This window comes from Monopterus albus, unplaced genomic scaffold, assembly GCF_001952655.1.
Source record: "Monopterus albus unplaced genomic scaffold, M_albus_1.0 scaffold8.1, whole genome shotgun sequence".
Classification (NCBI taxonomy): Eukaryota; Metazoa; Chordata; class Actinopteri; order Synbranchiformes; family Synbranchidae; genus Monopterus; species Monopterus albus.
In genome coordinates this window covers 2,834,286-2,851,101 of record NW_018127888.1, presented here as the reverse complement: position 1 = coordinate 2,851,101, position 16,816 = coordinate 2,834,286, and the positions used below count along the sequence as shown (strand labels likewise).

At 40.3% G+C, this 16,816-nt stretch overlaps 3 protein-coding genes across 10 annotated transcripts in view; 1 reads left to right on the top strand and 2 right to left on the bottom strand.

Moving 5' to 3' along the window:
• dhrs12la (dehydrogenase/reductase 12-like a) overlaps positions 1 to 2,979 on the bottom strand; it is a 6,391-nt gene extending 3,412 nt beyond the window's left edge. Inside the window, exons 1-2 of one of the 2 annotated variants that reach the window (XM_020585721.1) lie at positions 2,961 to 2,979; positions 1,865 to 2,064 (exon numbers count right to left, since the gene is read on the bottom strand). In XM_020585721.1, the coding sequence (XP_020441377.1) occupies positions 1,865 to 1,920 (56 nt within the window). In that variant the 5' untranslated portion in view covers positions 1,921 to 2,064; positions 2,961 to 2,979. Of the gene's footprint in view, positions 1 to 1,864; positions 2,065 to 2,370; positions 2,472 to 2,960 lie in introns of those variants that run through there. The other variant, XM_020585716.1, reaches the window with a different exon arrangement.
• Positions 2,406 to 7,359, top strand: ap1s3a (adaptor related protein complex 1 subunit sigma 3a). 6 transcript variants are annotated; one of them, XM_020585787.1, is made up of 6 exons: positions 2,406 to 2,493; positions 2,923 to 3,024; positions 4,191 to 4,369; positions 5,050 to 5,158; positions 5,953 to 6,090; positions 6,455 to 7,359. In XM_020585787.1, exons 3-6 carry the CDS (start codon positions 4,191 to 4,193, stop codon positions 6,488 to 6,490), a joined length of 462 nt encoding a protein of 153 aa, XP_020441443.1. In that variant the 5' UTR covers positions 2,406 to 2,493; positions 2,923 to 3,024; the 3' UTR covers positions 6,491 to 7,359. The 6 variants fall into 6 exon arrangements, with proteins under 6 accessions (XP_020441443.1, XP_020441456.1, XP_020441426.1 ...); XM_020585770.1 differs by lacking the exons at positions 2,406 to 2,493; positions 2,923 to 3,024 and adding exons at positions 3,032 to 3,185; positions 3,750 to 3,842; XM_020585779.1 differs by lacking the exons at positions 2,406 to 2,493; positions 2,923 to 3,024 and adding exons at positions 3,386 to 3,404; positions 3,750 to 3,842.
• Positions 7,360 to 7,458: 99 nt separating this feature from the next.
• scg2a (secretogranin II a) lies at positions 7,459 to 15,597 on the bottom strand. 2 transcript variants are annotated; one of them, XM_020585678.1, is made up of 6 exons: positions 15,510 to 15,597; positions 15,231 to 15,377; positions 14,641 to 14,771; positions 14,048 to 14,167; positions 10,796 to 10,925; positions 7,459 to 9,457 (listed from the first exon to the last, which is right to left on the bottom strand). In XM_020585678.1, the coding sequence occupies exon 6, from the start codon at positions 9,447 to 9,449 to the stop codon at positions 7,539 to 7,541; it is 1,911 nt and encodes a 636-aa protein (XP_020441334.1). In that variant the 5' UTR covers positions 9,450 to 9,457; positions 10,796 to 10,925; positions 14,048 to 14,167; positions 14,641 to 14,771; positions 15,231 to 15,377; positions 15,510 to 15,597; the 3' UTR covers positions 7,459 to 7,538. The 2 variants fall into 2 exon arrangements, with proteins under 2 accessions (XP_020441334.1, XP_020441343.1); XM_020585687.1 differs by lacking the exon at positions 14,641 to 14,771.
• Between the last annotated feature and the right edge of the window lie 1,219 nt (positions 15,598 to 16,816).

Sequence of the window (16,816 nt, the reverse complement as noted above, 5' to 3'; positions counted from 1 at the left end):
TAAAGTAACTTCATATCAGCATCCTGCATCACATAGAACGCTCCCATGCATGTACTATATATCCCAGCCTCAGTGCTCAGTTCAGTGTTATGTGTGTGTTGTTGGGTGTGTCCAGGCCACAACGGGTCAGCATTTCAGGTCTGCCTGCTCACTGTATGTCGCCTCACAGCTTTACTGTGCAGTAAAAGGAGAGAGTGTGCCTGGCATAGTCTCTGATGAGAATGGGTTTGGGGTGAGCCTACTGATGGTGACAACACCATTAGTGTGTGTGTGTGGCACAGAGTTCCTCAATTCTCCCCATTGTCCTGGATGCCATTATTGAGGACAACTGAAGGGGGGGTAAAGGGCACAGGGAGGGGGTAGTACTGAGGCTAAATGCGTGCTCTGTTCGATGGTGTCATGCAGAGAGCTCCTAGTGCAGGGTCAGAGTGGGACTACAGGCAGCTCTCTGAAAGAAAAGATAACATAGAACAAAGGGGAGAAGGGAAACAACCACAAAAGCACCTTTTCAGACAACTTGGCTTGCTGTACACTGATGGAAAGGCGCCGTAAGACTGCAACAGCTCAGACTGATATAGAGCTAGACTCCTGCTAGGTTAAACAACTTGACTTGGGGTCTTGGATGCCTCTCACTGAGTCATTTTCAGCTTTGCTCGATTCATAAATCAGTGCTATTCAAGAATGCTGTTTCCGCTCTGTTCTGTGATGCAGTGGCATTGAAATCTCTAAAACTAAAACCTCCAGTAAGTGATCAAAAGGGTAGAGAAGTATTCGCCAGCAGGAAGTAAAACCTGCTGCAGTTTTACCAATGCATCCAGGTTATACAATTTCTCACCTCATACAACCACTGACCTACCCCAACTGTATATATTGTATATTATTTTGATATTTCTTAAAATTACAGCTGCAGAGAATAATTTTCATCATAAACTGATCTGATGTCTCTGTTTGTAGATTCCTTGCTTGGTCCATGCAAACCCAGAAAATTATTATTATTATTATTTTTTAAGGCCATTAAAAGTTTCTAGTTCTCAAGATAACTTATTCAGATGTTTGTTTTGCCCAAACAATAGTTCAAAGTCCAAATATATTTGATTTACACTGATCCAAAGCTCCTTTTATTTGAGAATCTGAAATAATCAAATACTTGGCATTTCTGCTTGAAAAATGATTAGTTCTAAAAATAGCTGCAGATGTATTTACTGTTGACCAGCAAACTGATGAATTGATGACTTGTTTAGCTCTATTTATCATGGTTTAACTTTCATCAGAAGGTTCTTTAAAATGTTGAATAAAGTCTTTAAATAAAGACTTATTTGTATAGACAGCCATACTAGTATACAGCCTATATGTTTTTCATTTCAAATGAGCAGAAACTCAAAGTTGGCATCACTAATAATATAGTGGCAAATATTTATAAACCAAAAATGAAGAAAAGCACATGTGGTTTTCATTAGTAAATCTAAATTTATTTTATATTTAGATTAGATTATTTGTTGTTAGAATGGTTGGTGTCAATATTAGATATGGTAACACTTTGACAGTATCCTGTGATATTTTCTCCCATTATAATAAAATGTACCAAATAAAAAACAAACAAAACAAATCATGATTATTTGTAGTCACATTTTCTTCCATATTGACTTTCCTTGTGATGTTGTGATGCATCACATGCAAAGTTATTATTGTGCAATGATCTAAAATAACAATAACTAGATTGTTCCTCCACATGCACACGCACACTGGGAGGTGTATACACACACACACAGGACACAGCAACAGGTCACAGACTCACTCCAGCTCTTAAAACACAACAACGATGTGGCAGCGTGAACCCTAAGGGAGACAGGCTGAGGCATCTTACCTGGTGAACTCGGTCAGTCCCTTCAGGAACCAGGCGGAGTTGCGGTACAGAGACATGGTGCTGCTCTGGGAGCCTCTCGCTGAGCTGAGCTCCCTCCTCTGCTTTTACTCTGAGCCCGAACCACGTGTAGCTCCAGAAGACAACTCCATCGGCCACCCAGCGGCGGGAAGGAAGGATCGTTCAGGTCACCGCTGAATAACCTTCCAATGATGAACATGGAATTACAGCCCGTTGATGTCTTTTAGTGTTCGTATGGAGACTAAATATACACTAGGCTTCCCAGGCGTTATTATGGAGCTCATTGTTAAATATTTGTTTTGAAATATTTCTCATATATTCTCATATACCTTTACAGAGAGATTAGCTATAGTGAAGCGGAACCATCACGTAAATAGGGGCCCCGACACAAATATGCCCGCCGTAGTTAGTTTAGTTTACCTGATGATGATAATAATAATAATATTGTAATGATTCCTAGAGTGACCTAGGCCTAACTGGAGACTAACCTGTTGAATGAAGACAGGTAAATCCACACCGTTTAGCCTTTTTAGCTTCGTCAGACTCCACCGTAACTCTTTATTAGCTCTCTTCCTTCCTCAACAACGTAGAGCAACTCACACACAGAACAGGTAACAACCCATAGATATTATATAAACACGTATATTGTGTCTATGTAACAACCACACACTTGTTTTTCTGCCCCGGCTCTTCCCCCTTTTCTTACATAAGAAGCCCCATAATTCAACAGTCTCTTAAAGCGACATGACAACAACGTAACAGCCTGTAATACCTAACAACATAACCCCCTTCACTTGGTCGCCACAATATTAATGATAATAATAATAATGTTTTGCTGTTGTAATGGCCCCAACCTCTTTCATATTAAGAGAAAAGCAATGTTAGAAAGTAGATAAAACCTTTTCCATGAGAAACATAATGCTAATGGTTGAATTATTTCGTAATTTTTGACTTTTTAATCTCCTAATTCTAACTTCTCCTAAATGTTGGTACCCTAATACCCTAAACCTCTCCTTCTCTCCTTTGTCCTGCCTGTTCAGCATCTCAGAAATGAATCCCACTGACCGCACCGACTCACCTGTCTGTCTTCGACAGTCGTTCCTCGGTAGCCAATCAGCTGCCAGGGCGCGGCTCTGACTGGAGTAGGTGTGAGCGCACTGAATTCTGGGAAGATAAACATCGTCTCCGCATCTTAAAATGTACAGGATACAGTAGTATACCCTAGGTAGGATTCTGGGGGTACTGTTTATTATAAGCCTGTAGGATTTGAATTTGGGTGACTTCGGACGGCTGTGATAAAATGGTGAGTGTCCGAGCTCACTGCTCGGTACTTAAGGCTACTGAGGTTTATCCATGCATCTGGAAGTAATAAATAATAAATATTAAATGACTCAGTTGTTATAGTTTGTCTTATTGCTATTGTTAAAAATGTGAGAGCCCTGCTGGTGGAATGGGGATGATTTAGCTTTCATTTTAAGGCTGCAAAAGTCAGCTTTAGGGGGAAAGACTTCCTTGATCAAAGGTCATTCCATTGTTAGTGCAAGAACATTTTTCTAGATTGTTTTATGCTTCTGATATTTCCTGAAATTTTTTAACCTGTGGAAGCTGCAGTAGCAGAATTCTGTGTGGTTTATCTGATTTAAAACACTTTTGTTAAAAGCTTGAAAAGGAACAGCTGCAGCGTAACAATGTCTGACAGGCAAATGAATGCAAATCTGTGAAGGAACGTTTTGTGTAAAATGTGCTCTTTCTGAGGTTTATTTAAAGGACATGGTTACACAGAAAACCATCACATTATCTTAAAACTAATGTGAGCCTACAGCTGATATATTTTTTGTTCCACATGTCTTGCTTTATCCTGTTGCAGGCAGATGCAGTGCTGCACCTCAGGGCAAAGAGCTCTCATTAATTACCCTTCCACAACACAAGCATTGTATTTATTGTGTTATTGCATTCAAAGGTGACAGTGAAGAGTTATGTTTCCTATGTGAAATCTAATTGCTGCTTGGTGTAGTTCTCACCAGTGGGTGGTTTTGTTTTTATTGCAGCTTTGACTGTGCCGGTGGTGGTGGTGGTGGTGAGGGTGGGGGGTAGTATCGTTGTATATCTTTGTGTGTTTGCACACATATCTGTATGGGGCTGCTTTGTTATATGTCGGTGTTTGGTTGCCCCTGTTGACACATTAACTGCATTTAACCCTTGCAACACAAGATGTTGGCCCTGTCTGGTTTTTTTATACAGTTTTATGCTGTTCTTAAAATCACACCACATTGTTTTCTGCTCTTTTCCTCTCCTCCTTCCTTTTCAGATGCACTTTCTGTTGCTGTTCAGTCGGCAGGGGAAGCTGCGACTGCAGAAATGGTTCACACCATTAACAGACCGGGAGAAGAAGAAAGTGATCCGGGACATGATGATGTTAGTGTTAGCCCGTCCACAACGCTTCTGCAACTTCCTCCAGTGGAGGGACCTGAAGATTGTTTACAAGAGGTGCCTGCAAGATACACGGCTCTGCTTTTATTCTGTTATCATTATGAGTTGCTGTGTCTTGTAATATTTTGTCACTGGCTGCTCTTTCCTGACAGGTATAGACTTGGGTGAGCAGACTATGCTTAATGGTTGACTTGTGTGTCCTGTTTGCTAATGCTTCAAAATACTCACAGAAGACAGACATGTCCATTCTCAACAGTGGGTTACCAAGACCTGGGAAGGTCAAGTTAAACACCTTCCTAGATCACTGACAGGATCATGCTAGTAACTGTGCAACACAGTGGTTATCCTTTAATGCCCTTTATCTTCTTTTATAACAAAACAACCTTGTAATAAAAGTAGAGTTACTAGGAGTGGAGGAAAGAACAGGAACACTTCACAGTATAATAAAATTCAATTTTGTGTAGTTTTAGTTTTTTGTAGTGTTCCTGTTATTTTGACCACCCATTGTACATGTGAGTACTGTATGCAGGCAAAATAACTTTAATCGTTAGAGTAAACAAATGCATATTGATTCTTCAGTGGTCGAATTTGTATTCTGTGCTTGTTTTTCAGCAAAACATTTCTCTACTTAGACAATTTCCCTGGATATCCATACATGCTTGTAATGTGTCCTGGTTTCTTGACAACATTTTGGCAACTACTGAGTAACATCTGACCTTTATCCTTTTGGCTAACAGGTACGCCAGTCTGTATTTCTGTGCTGCTCTGGACAACCAGGATAACGAGCTGCTGACCCTTGAAGTGCTGCACAGATATGTTGAGTTGCTGGATAAATACTTTGGCAATGTGAGTAGAGCTAAATGTCTTGGTCCAAACAGAATTCACTGGCCATTGACAGTCCTTTTTTTTTATAGCGTCTGTATAGTCGGTACTACACAAACACAGATGTTTTCAATTATTCTGGCTAATCAGACTTCTGTTCAGGTTGGCCTGGGTTGGAGCCATTTCTGAAATAATGAGGTGACTAAACTTTTTGTGTACAGTAAGAACATTAACGGTCCAATTTGTCCCTCTGTAAGAGGTGTCAGGTCATTTCACAGAAATGATCTCTGTTCTGAAATATTTTTGTACAATTAATGAATAATGGATGGACGGGCGGTGGATAGTCCAATCCAAAATTTAAATTAATAAAGACATTAGGAAAATACATGAATTAATTTATTCTACTGACACAAATACTGTATTTAAATCATGTTAACATAAAGAAAATAGAGAAGGCAGATTTACTACTGTCTCGGACAACAATCAGTCATCCAGGTCTTGCGCAGTAGAGGGAAGTTAGAGGCAGTTAAAACTCCTGTAAAACTGAGCAGGAGCTGCTTCTCTGCACATCAACATGCCTGTGCTCTTTACCAGCCAGTCTCCCCCTGGTGTCCATAAGGATCTTTTTCTAGGAAATCATACTTCATTCTTTCATCAGCTTGCCAATACTCTATTCTTTATAATATTCAGTTAGACCCTGGTCATTCATAGTACAAAATAATTGTTCATCATTTTCACTCATGGGTAAAATTACCTCCCATACCACTAGCTTATCTCTAGTATAATGGATGATGTATTGCCCTTTGTTCCTCTATCAGGTGTGTGAGTTGGACATCATTTTCAACTTTGAGAAGGCTTACTTCATCCTGGACGAATTCCTGATGGGAGGAGAAATCTTAGAAACTTCCAAAGCAGCTGTGGGTGTATGCCTGGAGGAGGCGGACACACTCCAGGAGGTATAGTGAACTTTCACAGGCCTTTGGATAATGCAGGTTTTGTTATTACTCATGTTTGTTTATTGTCTTGATGCTTTTCTTTTCTCCCTCCTCTATCCACTCACCCCAACCTGTCAATGACAGACGGCCGCCCACCAAGAGCCCGGGTCTGTCGGAGGTTTCTTCCGTTAAAGGGAGTTTTTCCTCCCCACTGTCGCCAAGTGCTTGCTCAAAGGGGATTTGTTGGGTTTTTCTCTATAACACTGTAAGGTCTAGACCTGTTTATGTAAAGTGCCCTGAAATGATTTTTGCTTTAAAGCGGCACTATACAAATAAAACTGAATTTAATGTGAAATGTGCTCATATACCTCTTCTCTCACCACAGACCGTGGAGGAATATATGAGTAAACCTGCCTACTGAGCCAAGAGAGGATGCAAATATGTCACATTTCAAGACTTGAACCAAAAAGTTTGGAATATTTGTTCATGACTAATAGTGAGTCATTTGGCACAGTACTGTGATCATACAAATCCACAGTCCTGATGATTTGTTCATGCTTAAAGCTACAGCATGCAACTTAAGCTAGCATTAACATGAAACTCAAAATCAGTCTGCCACGCACTGCCCAGCTCTTCAGATATTTGTAATTATGAAGTTACAAGAAATGAGAATACAACAAAACTTACTGATCAAGCAGAAATAATTGATCATCTTTGATTGGTTAAAGAGGTTAATCCTGCTCAAAACCTTTTAGAAACTAATATCTCTGCACTGCTGCCAGTGCTGTTCAGTGAGTCTGGGTCACAGGAGGCTTCGACAGTACCTCATCACATAAAGACAAGTTCTGGAGCAGATTTCTACAACAAAAATATTTGAAAAAGTAACATACTGTAGCTTTAAACTTTAAGAATTCTAATTGTCATTGCACCTATAAGTGCCTTTCAAGCCTCATATTTATCAATCTCAGGGTTTTATGACAGGAGGTACGTCCTTTTTTCCAGTTTATCCTAATAATTTTTGATATTTAAAGATCACAGTTAATGCACGTTTATGTTTCTGCAGCTGCACAGTGAGTAAATAAATAAACACTACACAGTAAGGAAAAAATAAAGTCAATGCTTTATTAACCTCAGTTATATCACATAAGATCACATTTAAGTAAGAATGACCAAAAAACACAAGTGAATCTAAGGGATCCAACACTGATTTTGGTTGTGTGTGCGTTTTAATATTAGGCTGGTGAGTCACATGTACTGGTTGTTAAGTGTTGTTGAGCAACATATTAAAAAAAGCATCAAATTAATGTCCAAACACTTGTATTTCTGGTAATAAATAAGAACTTTTGTAAACCTACAATAGTTGATTGCATGTTTTTTTTTTTCAAAATATTTTATTTTCACCTTCTTCTTCCACCAAAACACTATATGTATATGTATATGTATATACAGCCTTATTTGTACAGGACTCCTTAGGCAGTTTTGGCATCACTATCACTTTCTTCAGTTTCTGGATTCAGGTAGCTCAGCAATTTCATCACTGCCTCATTATCAAAGCCTTGCATTTGCGTTTCATGGCCCCTCTCGTCATCCTCAGACTGTCTTCTTTCATTTGTGTTTTTATCTGTGTCCATTTGATCAAAATAATCCTGCATGGCCTGTTCAAAGGAGCCTGTCACACTCTGCCCAGCTTCTTCCCGCTTTTGACTTGCCTTGTTGTTGCTGTACACAGGGTTTGGATACTGTGCCAGCATCTGGGCTGCTAAATAGGCTGCCAGTTCATCCTCGTCCATGCTGTCGTCATAGTCATCCTTTAATGTGCTGGGAAGGCGCCTTTGCGTGGGATTGGATTCCCCTGAACGCCCAGGAGGCAGAGTGTGAAGTCGTGACAGTGAGCTTTTGTACTGCTTCAGCTTGCTGACAGGAGCTTGATCCTCCACACTCCCTAACCCAAGGATGTTCAGGATTTCTTGTGTCCTCAGCTCCTCTGGGGATTTTTGTCTGTCAGGCAGGCGTCTGTTGTAGAATTTAGCTTCAGAATTCTTGTGTGTCTTCTTTGTGGGTGTCTGAGAGACCTTGTTTTGTACTCTGGCTAATTTGTTGCTTTTTTGTGACTTGTCTTGATTTGGCATTTCTCCAGTTTTGAGCATGTCCATCAGGTCTTCAGGTGGGATCTGGTATTTTTGGGAAATCTGAATGAGCTGGTAGATGGCCTGTGGGTCTATGGTGTCTCTGTACTGTGTCTGAGCCACTCTCTTCTCAGCCCTCTTCTCCTCCTCCTCCTCCTCCTCCTCTTCCTCCTCCTCTATCTCTCGTTTCTGCTCTTCCTCCTCTGTTTTCTCGAGCACTTTCAGAAGGTAATAGTCCACTAGGTTGCCTGCATCATCTGGATCTCTTGACCTCTTGACTGGGTACCTTTCATCATTTTCCTCTTCATCCTCCTCGTTGGCTTCATCATCACTGTCAACATAATCAAGCCCTCGTTCAACCTCATGTTTGTCCTTCTCCTCCTCCTCTTCCTCCTCCTGTTCTTTTAGTGGACCCCAGTCTGCAAGATCACCGCCTCCATCATCGTATGCCACATTCCTCAGATTAAACACATTATCATCTTCTTCCTCATCCTCCTCCTCCACGTCATCCTCCTCTTCTTGGCGTTTATGTGTGCTTTTCACACCAGTCAGCTTGTCTAATTCATCAAACACGGACTGCAGTGTTGCCAGGTTCTGAGGCGTATATTTCTCCTCCACGTTCTCATTGGTGCGTTTGAAAGGACTCTCATGCTCCAAATCTGGCCCTTCATCCTCCTCTTGCTCATCCCCCTCACCCTCTTCCTCATCCTCAAACATTAATGGCAGCTTCTTGTGAAGCGTGATGCCATGTTGCTTCTGCTGCACCCTGGGATGCATACCTCCCTTCTCGCTCGTTCCTTCTACACTGGGGTGAAGTGAAGCTGGCTTGGAAGCCTTCTCTGTCTGCTGGAGGGTGCTGAGCACAGCCTGGAGCAGCTCTTCACTCTTGTCCTCCCTTCCCTCCTCTTCCTCGCTCTCCCCTTTGCTCTGCATAGGGTTAGAGGCTAGTCCTAGCATGGCACGCAGCTTTTCAGCATCATCGTAACCTGCAGAGAGAGGGACGCGCTGCTGGGAGTCTGTGCTGGTTCTCTGACGGAGGTTCTCGATGTACTCCAGTGCTTTGAGCATGTCGGCATCAAGAGCCTGGTGGGCGTTTCCTCTCTGGGAGTCTGATTCACTTACCCTCAGTCTGTGCTCTCTGAGTGATGCCCCATGAACACCAGAGGAACTGAGGAAGAGGAGAATTAAGAGGATGTTGGCAAAACAGATGAGGAAGAGTTTGCCTGTTGTGGAGGTCTCAGGGAATGACGGCATGGTGATGCCTGCAGAGGAAAGACCAGGATGGACATATCAGCTCTGACCTTTGCATTAAGCTGGTTTGGTCTGGTGATAACACCACAGACTGCCAAGACATTTACATGGATTTGAAGGCAGGGGATCACATTGGAAATCTGATCCATGATTTTTCCCCTCGTATAAACCGGGTCAAAGAGCTCATAACAACAGTACCTACATAAATAAAATATAAATATTCTCTATACAGTATTTCTCCTAAATAGCCTATCTATTAAATAAACCCAGTCTACTCCTATGGTAACAATAACTCCAACTGGACTTTATTTTTACTATGCTCTTTTTGTTTTAGTCCTAAAATATATTTTAAAATTTGTTGTCATGTTTTATGTATCACTTAGGGTTTGTATGAAAGCTAAGACAACAAATGCAGCAACAGAAGAAGGTGAATGGCTGTTGAGAAGCAACTGGTGGTCAGTCTTCTATGAACTAGTAATAATAATCACTGTAAATGGGATATGATGGGTTGTCTCTGTGCACTCTAACCCAGAGTATTAGTATCCCTTCCTTTTCCTGCATGCTGCTGGTAACTGAGGATCATGTTGGCATCCTGCCGCCTGTTTACCAGCAGCAATAATAGCAGCTGCATTCTGCTCTGGTGCAAATTTTATTAGTCCTTAAATTGCTGCTCTCCCGTTGTCAAGGTAACCCCATAAGGCAGATGTTCTCATGGATCCTCTCCTTTAACCGATGAAAATAATCTAAACTCCAGTCGTGACTGTTTTTCAAGTTTTAACTCAAATTAAAAACTATTATTTTATTACAAACTGGCCATTGGGATGAAGTCTGCCAACGGGCTTTTATGAGCCATGCAAGTAGAATGCATTAAAATGTTATAATGCAAATACATGCAGAATGAAAGTTGGCCTGAAACGGTTTTAAAACACGTTTTCCAAAACAGGCGAATAAAAACAATAAATAAGAGACCAGAAGCGACGCTGCATAAGAAATTGGTGTCATTCTCTTTGTTTACTTTTCCTTCATTTTCCCAACCTGGAATTAAATTGCCGAACTTTATGTAGCTTGTTTTTTTTCCCCTAATGCGTTACAGAAAAGTAGAAATGGTAAGATACAGAACGCCAGCAACTAAAAATAATCTGAAGCGAAATGAGAACAAAGAAGCGCTGCGGGCAACCCCTTCGTCTCAACATCTGTGGCGGTGCATCAGGTTGGAGAACAGCTAGTGTAGAAGAAGGCAGTTTAATAAGTAACTAAAAAAACAAATCTCTATTCGTAGGACATCGGACAGGAAACATATGTAGAGCAGCGTAATGTGGCCAATGCAATTAATAACAACCAGCTCTTACCTTTGTAATCAATTTGTATGGAGAGTTGTGAGCATCTCTCTTCCTCGCAGCGTGAGTCTGGTTTCAGCACCGCGGACAGCTCTTCATGCTATTAGAGGAACCACCTGACTCGAGCGTCACAGAGCAGGACCTACGCAACACGTGCACGCACATATACACACGCACGCACAAGGTCGTGTTTCCATCACTTGAGGGGACATTACATTGACTTATCCTACCCTTAACCGTAACCACAACTTGCCTAATACTTACACCAAGTCGTCACTCTGAAATGTAAGAATGTAGCTTGGGGGGGTTTACTTTGTATCCTCATAAGGATGTTGAGTTCCCAGAAGGTGACTGTGTAGCTTAAACACATTTATGTCCCCACAACACGAGTAAAAGCAGCCCACACTCACACTCATTTCAGTCAGCCAAACAAAACTGCTTCTCTCTATGCACCGAAACTAGTTTTCAGTGAGTAGGCTACATCTCAGTGGCTGCATGACTGCTTTTGTCGCAGCATGGTGAAATGAATACATTCATAATGGAGCTATATTTAGGAGCTTTGACTGAATGACTGTCCTGTGAGTCTGTCTCATGATGGTATTTATTAGTTTCTTTAATATGGTGGCAGGTTGTGACCATTTTTAAAAACCATAAGTCTTCCAACAGCCTATGTTGGTAGAATGAAAGCTGCTTAGGGTAAATAAATTCACCTTTTGAGTGTTTATCTGTGCTAAGTTGCCAAATAAATGGTGTTAAATTGATTATAAATGTTCAATAACAGATGTTTTGGCTTTGTCACGGACTGTATTGTAAGCTCAGAGCATAGTAATTCCCACTGTAGTAGAGACTGTTGAATGGATGTTGGCTTCGCTTTCTGCTGCAGCAGGTGGGGCAGAGACAGTTAAAGTCCACTGATGACTCACATATGGAAACTGCAGATGGGTGGGGTGACAGAGTGACTGCAGTGAGACGTATGTGCGTCTACTTGTGTGTGTGTGTGTGAGAGAGAGAGAGAGAGAGAGAGAGACAGAGACAGAGAGGAGTTTTACTTCCAGCCAGCAAGCTCTCTATTTTTGGCTGCTAGTCAAATCTTGCTCAGTGTGTGCATGTGTTTGCTTACAGTCTCATTCATAAATCCCCCTTGTTGCTGTGTTTGATGTGAGCTCAGGCTATCCACCGCCAACCTGTTTGTCTGATATTCAGCAAAGCTTTCTTGTTTTCAGCTTTGTCACAGTCACAGCCTATAAACAGCTCTTCTTATCCAGAAAAGGCATCCTCTTCATCTTCCCATAATGACTCATAAAATCCAGTGTAAACAAGAATCTGTTAATGGTAAAATTTGTATCATTATTTCTGGTTTGGAGTATTTGTTATACATTGATCCTTACATTGAATTTTTTTTAGGCACTAAAAAGATTCGGACACATTAGAAATGAAAAGATGAATATCTGGTGCTTCAAAACCACTGTGCTTGATGTAGAGGAACAAAAGACTGGTGAGTCATACACACCCTTTCAAAATCATTGAGGAACTTTAAAGGCTTCGTCTTATCACATTCACAGCTTCTAGATAAGGATAAATATTGAGTCACATTATTGATGTCTTTTCCAAAAGACCGCAGTGAGAGTAACCTTTGATAGAATAAAGTCTAACTTTCTAAGGTTGTCATACCAGATGTTTAAGGACCAGGAGATCAGAGGAAACCAGGACAAAAGAGCTCATTTTAATTTCATATCTCCTTCAGCATAATTACATTCACTCTTGTGAATAACACTCATACACATGCAGTACATGCACACAGGGCCAGTTTTGTACAGATAGAGCCTGTTCTATCTGGCTAATTGCTTGTGGTTGTGACTGTGGTAGGATTACTGGTAAGCAGAATCCAATTACAGCACACTTCCACCCCCATTTCTACTGCCTGGCCGCTTTTTTCTCAGGTCAAATAAGAAGTTTCTTACTGCAATTAGTAGTTTTTCTGTTTGTGTGTGAGCGTTTGGGGTCACAGTTTCTGTAAGATAGTGAATCTGAAGTTTGTTCCAACCAAAAAAGTGTACTTTCATCTCAGGTTACAGTCTCGTTATAACATATTGGATGTAAAGGGGCTGGTATGACTCTTGTTTGAGTTCCGGGTCTCTCTTATAAGACTGGTATGGGTTTAAACATAAAACTGAATAATAAAAGTTTGAGATAACATTCTACATTCAATGACATTACAATTCAAAGTCCAAGTAAAAGCTTCTTCTGGAAATTTCAACCATATTACACAATGTTCATCAGCAGTTAAAGTACATGTTAAAATATAAAATATCATTAAATAAACACTTAATCAGTATTATGAAATTATAGTGAATAATAGGCATCTCCATGGCAGCTCACTCCACTGATGAAGACCTTTTGATGCAGTTAAAAGCTCTGGAAAACATGAGTAAGTGACCTTGAGGAGGGATTGTTTTATTTCATTAGCAATGATGGATGGATAAAAATTCCTAATGATTTTGCTTTGTTCACTCACTCTTATAAACTTTTTCAGTCCTAAAGGGACATTACACTGATTTTACACATGATGATCAAGAGCTGTGAAAACTATTGTTTCTTTTGTGGCTCTGATGAATGAAACAAAATGACTATTCTACATCACTGGAACTGGTTAGATTTGATCAGATTTCATTTTTTAAGGGACCTTGAATTTTTACAGATCTGGGGAAAACTGCATTTTCCTACTATGCACCTTGGTCATGGAATAACTTGCAGAAAGATCCAAAGTTAGACACATTCATAGCTGTTGTAAAATTTAAGGACATCATAAAGAATGTGATAAAGGAGACATAGCTGTTTTTCTTGAGAGTCCACTGATTTCATCTTGTTTTTATTGTCTTCTTATCTTTTTATCTTTTGCATATTGTATTGTATGTGTTGAATTTTAATATAGTGCAAATTTGTATGCCTGCCATCTTGGCCAGGTCTCCCTTGAAAAAGGGATCTTGATCTCAATGGGACATAAAGATTAAATAAAAGTACTATAAACAAACAAAAAATTAACAGTGAACAAACAACCCAACAAAAGATATCAGTCTTGGTTTAAAATGTTGCTAAATCCTGACTGGTACACAGAGGTAAGTGACGTCACCTTTTCCCAATTGAGCCCCACCCACTTCAAACCAGTAAGACCATGTAGGACCCTATTCCTGTTGGGAAGAAGAGGATTGAGAAAGTAAAATTTCAGAACCTTTAAAATACATTGCTGTACACACAGAGACTCACCTCTCCTGGTTGTGGCATCATCTCCTCTTTACCTTTTCTCTCTTGTCCCTGGTGACTGACTTGCTGCTCCCCATCCATTTCCAATGAATAGGTCTGTTCCTTAACTCAGGTTGTCAGAAGCTTGGCAAGCACAATGTAGAGAGAGAGGGAGAGGGAGGGAGAGGGAAAGGTTGTGAATGGGTCTACAGGGTTTGACGTCAGCCTTTTTTTTTTTTTAGTCGATTGTGAGCGTGTGTGTGTTGGAATAAATGTAATGCATCAGTTTTTGCTCTTTTGTGAAATGTGAGATGTGGCACCAGATTGTGTCAGAGAATCTCCGAGGCATTTATAGCACACAAGGGCACATAAACAACCATTTTTGTCACCTTTCCCTGAAACAATGAAAACAATGGAGCCAGTCATTTCTGAAAACTGCATGTGTACAGCCCTCACATCTGTCTGGGTGGTTTACACTTGACTACAGGAGACTGAATGTGCACTACTGAGAGAACGAAGGTGAAGAAGTGAAGAACACAAAGAGCCTGGCATTTATAAAACAGTTTTTTAAGACAGCCATTAAAAGACCCCAGGATGCAAATTTATAAGTGCTTCACCTAAAAAACATAATGTAACCGTCATCAAATCCATTTTCATGTTGTTTGTTGTTCTGATGCAAAGAAGAGGCCCACTGCAGGTAACGATTATTTGTCATCCACAGGAGCATGAGTCACCCAGATTACTGATGCTTTGTGAGGAAAATACAACAGAAACAATCAGAGGATAACAATAGTTACAGAAACAATTTATCTCAACCTCATTATAATGATATCTCATTCTTCCTTTGTATGGGTTATTAACAGTTTTTATTTTCTTCCACAAAAGTCTGTTTTTATTTTACAATGGGATATTTCCCATTGACAGTTTTTAAGTCAGATTTGTATTTCATAATGTCACTTTTTATGACTAACATTTGTCAGCAATCATATGGCCCATAAGAGCTGTGGTTTCCAGCCTCCTTAAACAAAACAGTGTTTACTTGCAATCACTTAGCATCGTTTTCATGTTGGACAGTTTCGTTCAGATCCAGTGAATCCCAAAGAAGTAAAGTTATTCTATAATTTGTACAAAAAAGTGCAAAATCGAAGGCAGTAAAAATAAAACAGTTTGCCTACTTTAATAAATCTGTTTTTCCTTGCTAGCCTACCTGAAGCCCAGGGGCCCGGATCATGTGCACTGATTGATTGGTCAGTCGGAGATGTTTCTTGACACTGATTGGTCAGTTTGGTGTCAGGTGACATAATGAACCGTTCCGCCGATATCCTGAATGAAAAGTATGTCACCATGGCAGAATCTAGGAGACAGGAGAGAGGTACTCCGAAATGCTCAAAAAGAAAAAGACAAGCGAGTCCATGAGTAAAATATCAAAGATAACAGGATTTTTCAAAAAGGCACACAACAACAAAGAGGCAGTCATGCTACTCACGGAATATATTCCATAAGTCTATGGTGGCTAACGCTAATGTTAGCATGGTGCCTCCAAGCAACTGTGAAGATCACATACTGGCCCTACCATGTCCGGACACTGACTCCGAAACAATTGAAGCAAGTACATCAATAAACTGGCCACCTGCTGTTTAAGAATTCGCACCACTGAACAGGAGAGATCGCCGAAGACAATATTCTGGGTACCTCAGGCCACAACACCAGAAATCCATCCAGCACCGGCCCGAGTAAATGGGAGATGTCATTACTGTTCGGCCCCAGTGGATCTGGAGACAGAGGCTGACCTGTCTGCTTCGGTGAGTCAGAGATTAATGTCATTTCTTGTTATTCTGGCATTATGTTCCACAGTGTATATACAATTTACAAAACATCTGTGTGATCTGTTGTATTGATGGCATTTGCTCTTGTGCTGACCTGTCGGAAAGAGAAGTTTGTGTTATTTGAAAGCTGTGATGAAGTATAAATGAAGTGTACAGTACATTTGTTGTGGTGAGGAATAACAGTGTCATCCTACCAATGGCAGTGATGTTATCTTCTTTATTTTGCAATTATTTTGTGGGTTTCCTAATGTCCAGAATGAACCGTAAGCTAGTGCAACCACAATGTTGTCACTGTAATTTTGAATCAACCACAGTGACTAATCTTCTGTTTTAACATAATGAGGCTACCTGATACCTATCTGCCAGCTAACTAGCTAGAATGTGTGGCGAGCTTATGTTGCAAACATGCAGTAGAAGAAGACATTAGCCAGCTAGCTAGCTAGCTAGCTATGTACAGCCTTGTTAAGATAAATAACATTTGTTATTGTGTCTATGTACTGCTGTTTACAGCAGCAGCCTTTTAGCTGGCTGATTCAAAATGACAATTTGTTGGTCTAAGAGCTAACTGGCTACCTTTGGTAGCAGTTGTTGAGCTGGCTAGCTAAAGACAGGCTTTCATTGGCTAAAAGGTCAGCGTGACTGCAGCCAGTGACAGATTTACACTTCCATTAAATTAACACAATTTAAAGTCATTATGAAAATAATAATTGAAATTACAAAGTTATGAAAATTAATTTCATTATAATGAATTAGAGTTGTAATAATTTATTCAGGTGAATATTTCATAACCACATTTTTGTTTATTTGTTTGTTTATTTATTGTTGAACATTTTGGGGCACCATACCTACTGGATTGGTGTTAACTGTTCTCTCATCAATAGTAAGAGATAAAGTAAACTTTATCAGAAAAAGTCTCACAAGTAGGCAGTTAGACAGTGTTTTCTTTATTTCACCACCTGTGCATTTT

What these genes read in the sequence shown, in the direction of transcription:
- scg2a (XM_020585678.1), bottom strand. Translation starts at nt 9,449, where the DNA reads ATGCCGTCATTCCCTGAGACCTCCACAACAGGCAAACTCTTCCTCATC.
- ap1s3a (XM_020585761.1), top strand. An exon ending in CTGAAGATTGTTTACAAGAG is followed by an intron (nt 4,370 to 5,049) that starts GTGCCTGCAAGA and finishes TTTGGCTAACAG; the next exon opens with GTACGCCAGTCTGTATTTCT. An exon ending in AGGCGGACACACTCCAGGAG is followed by an intron (nt 6,091 to 6,454) that starts GTATAGTGAACT and finishes CTCTCACCACAG; the next exon opens with ACCGTGGAGGAATATATGAG.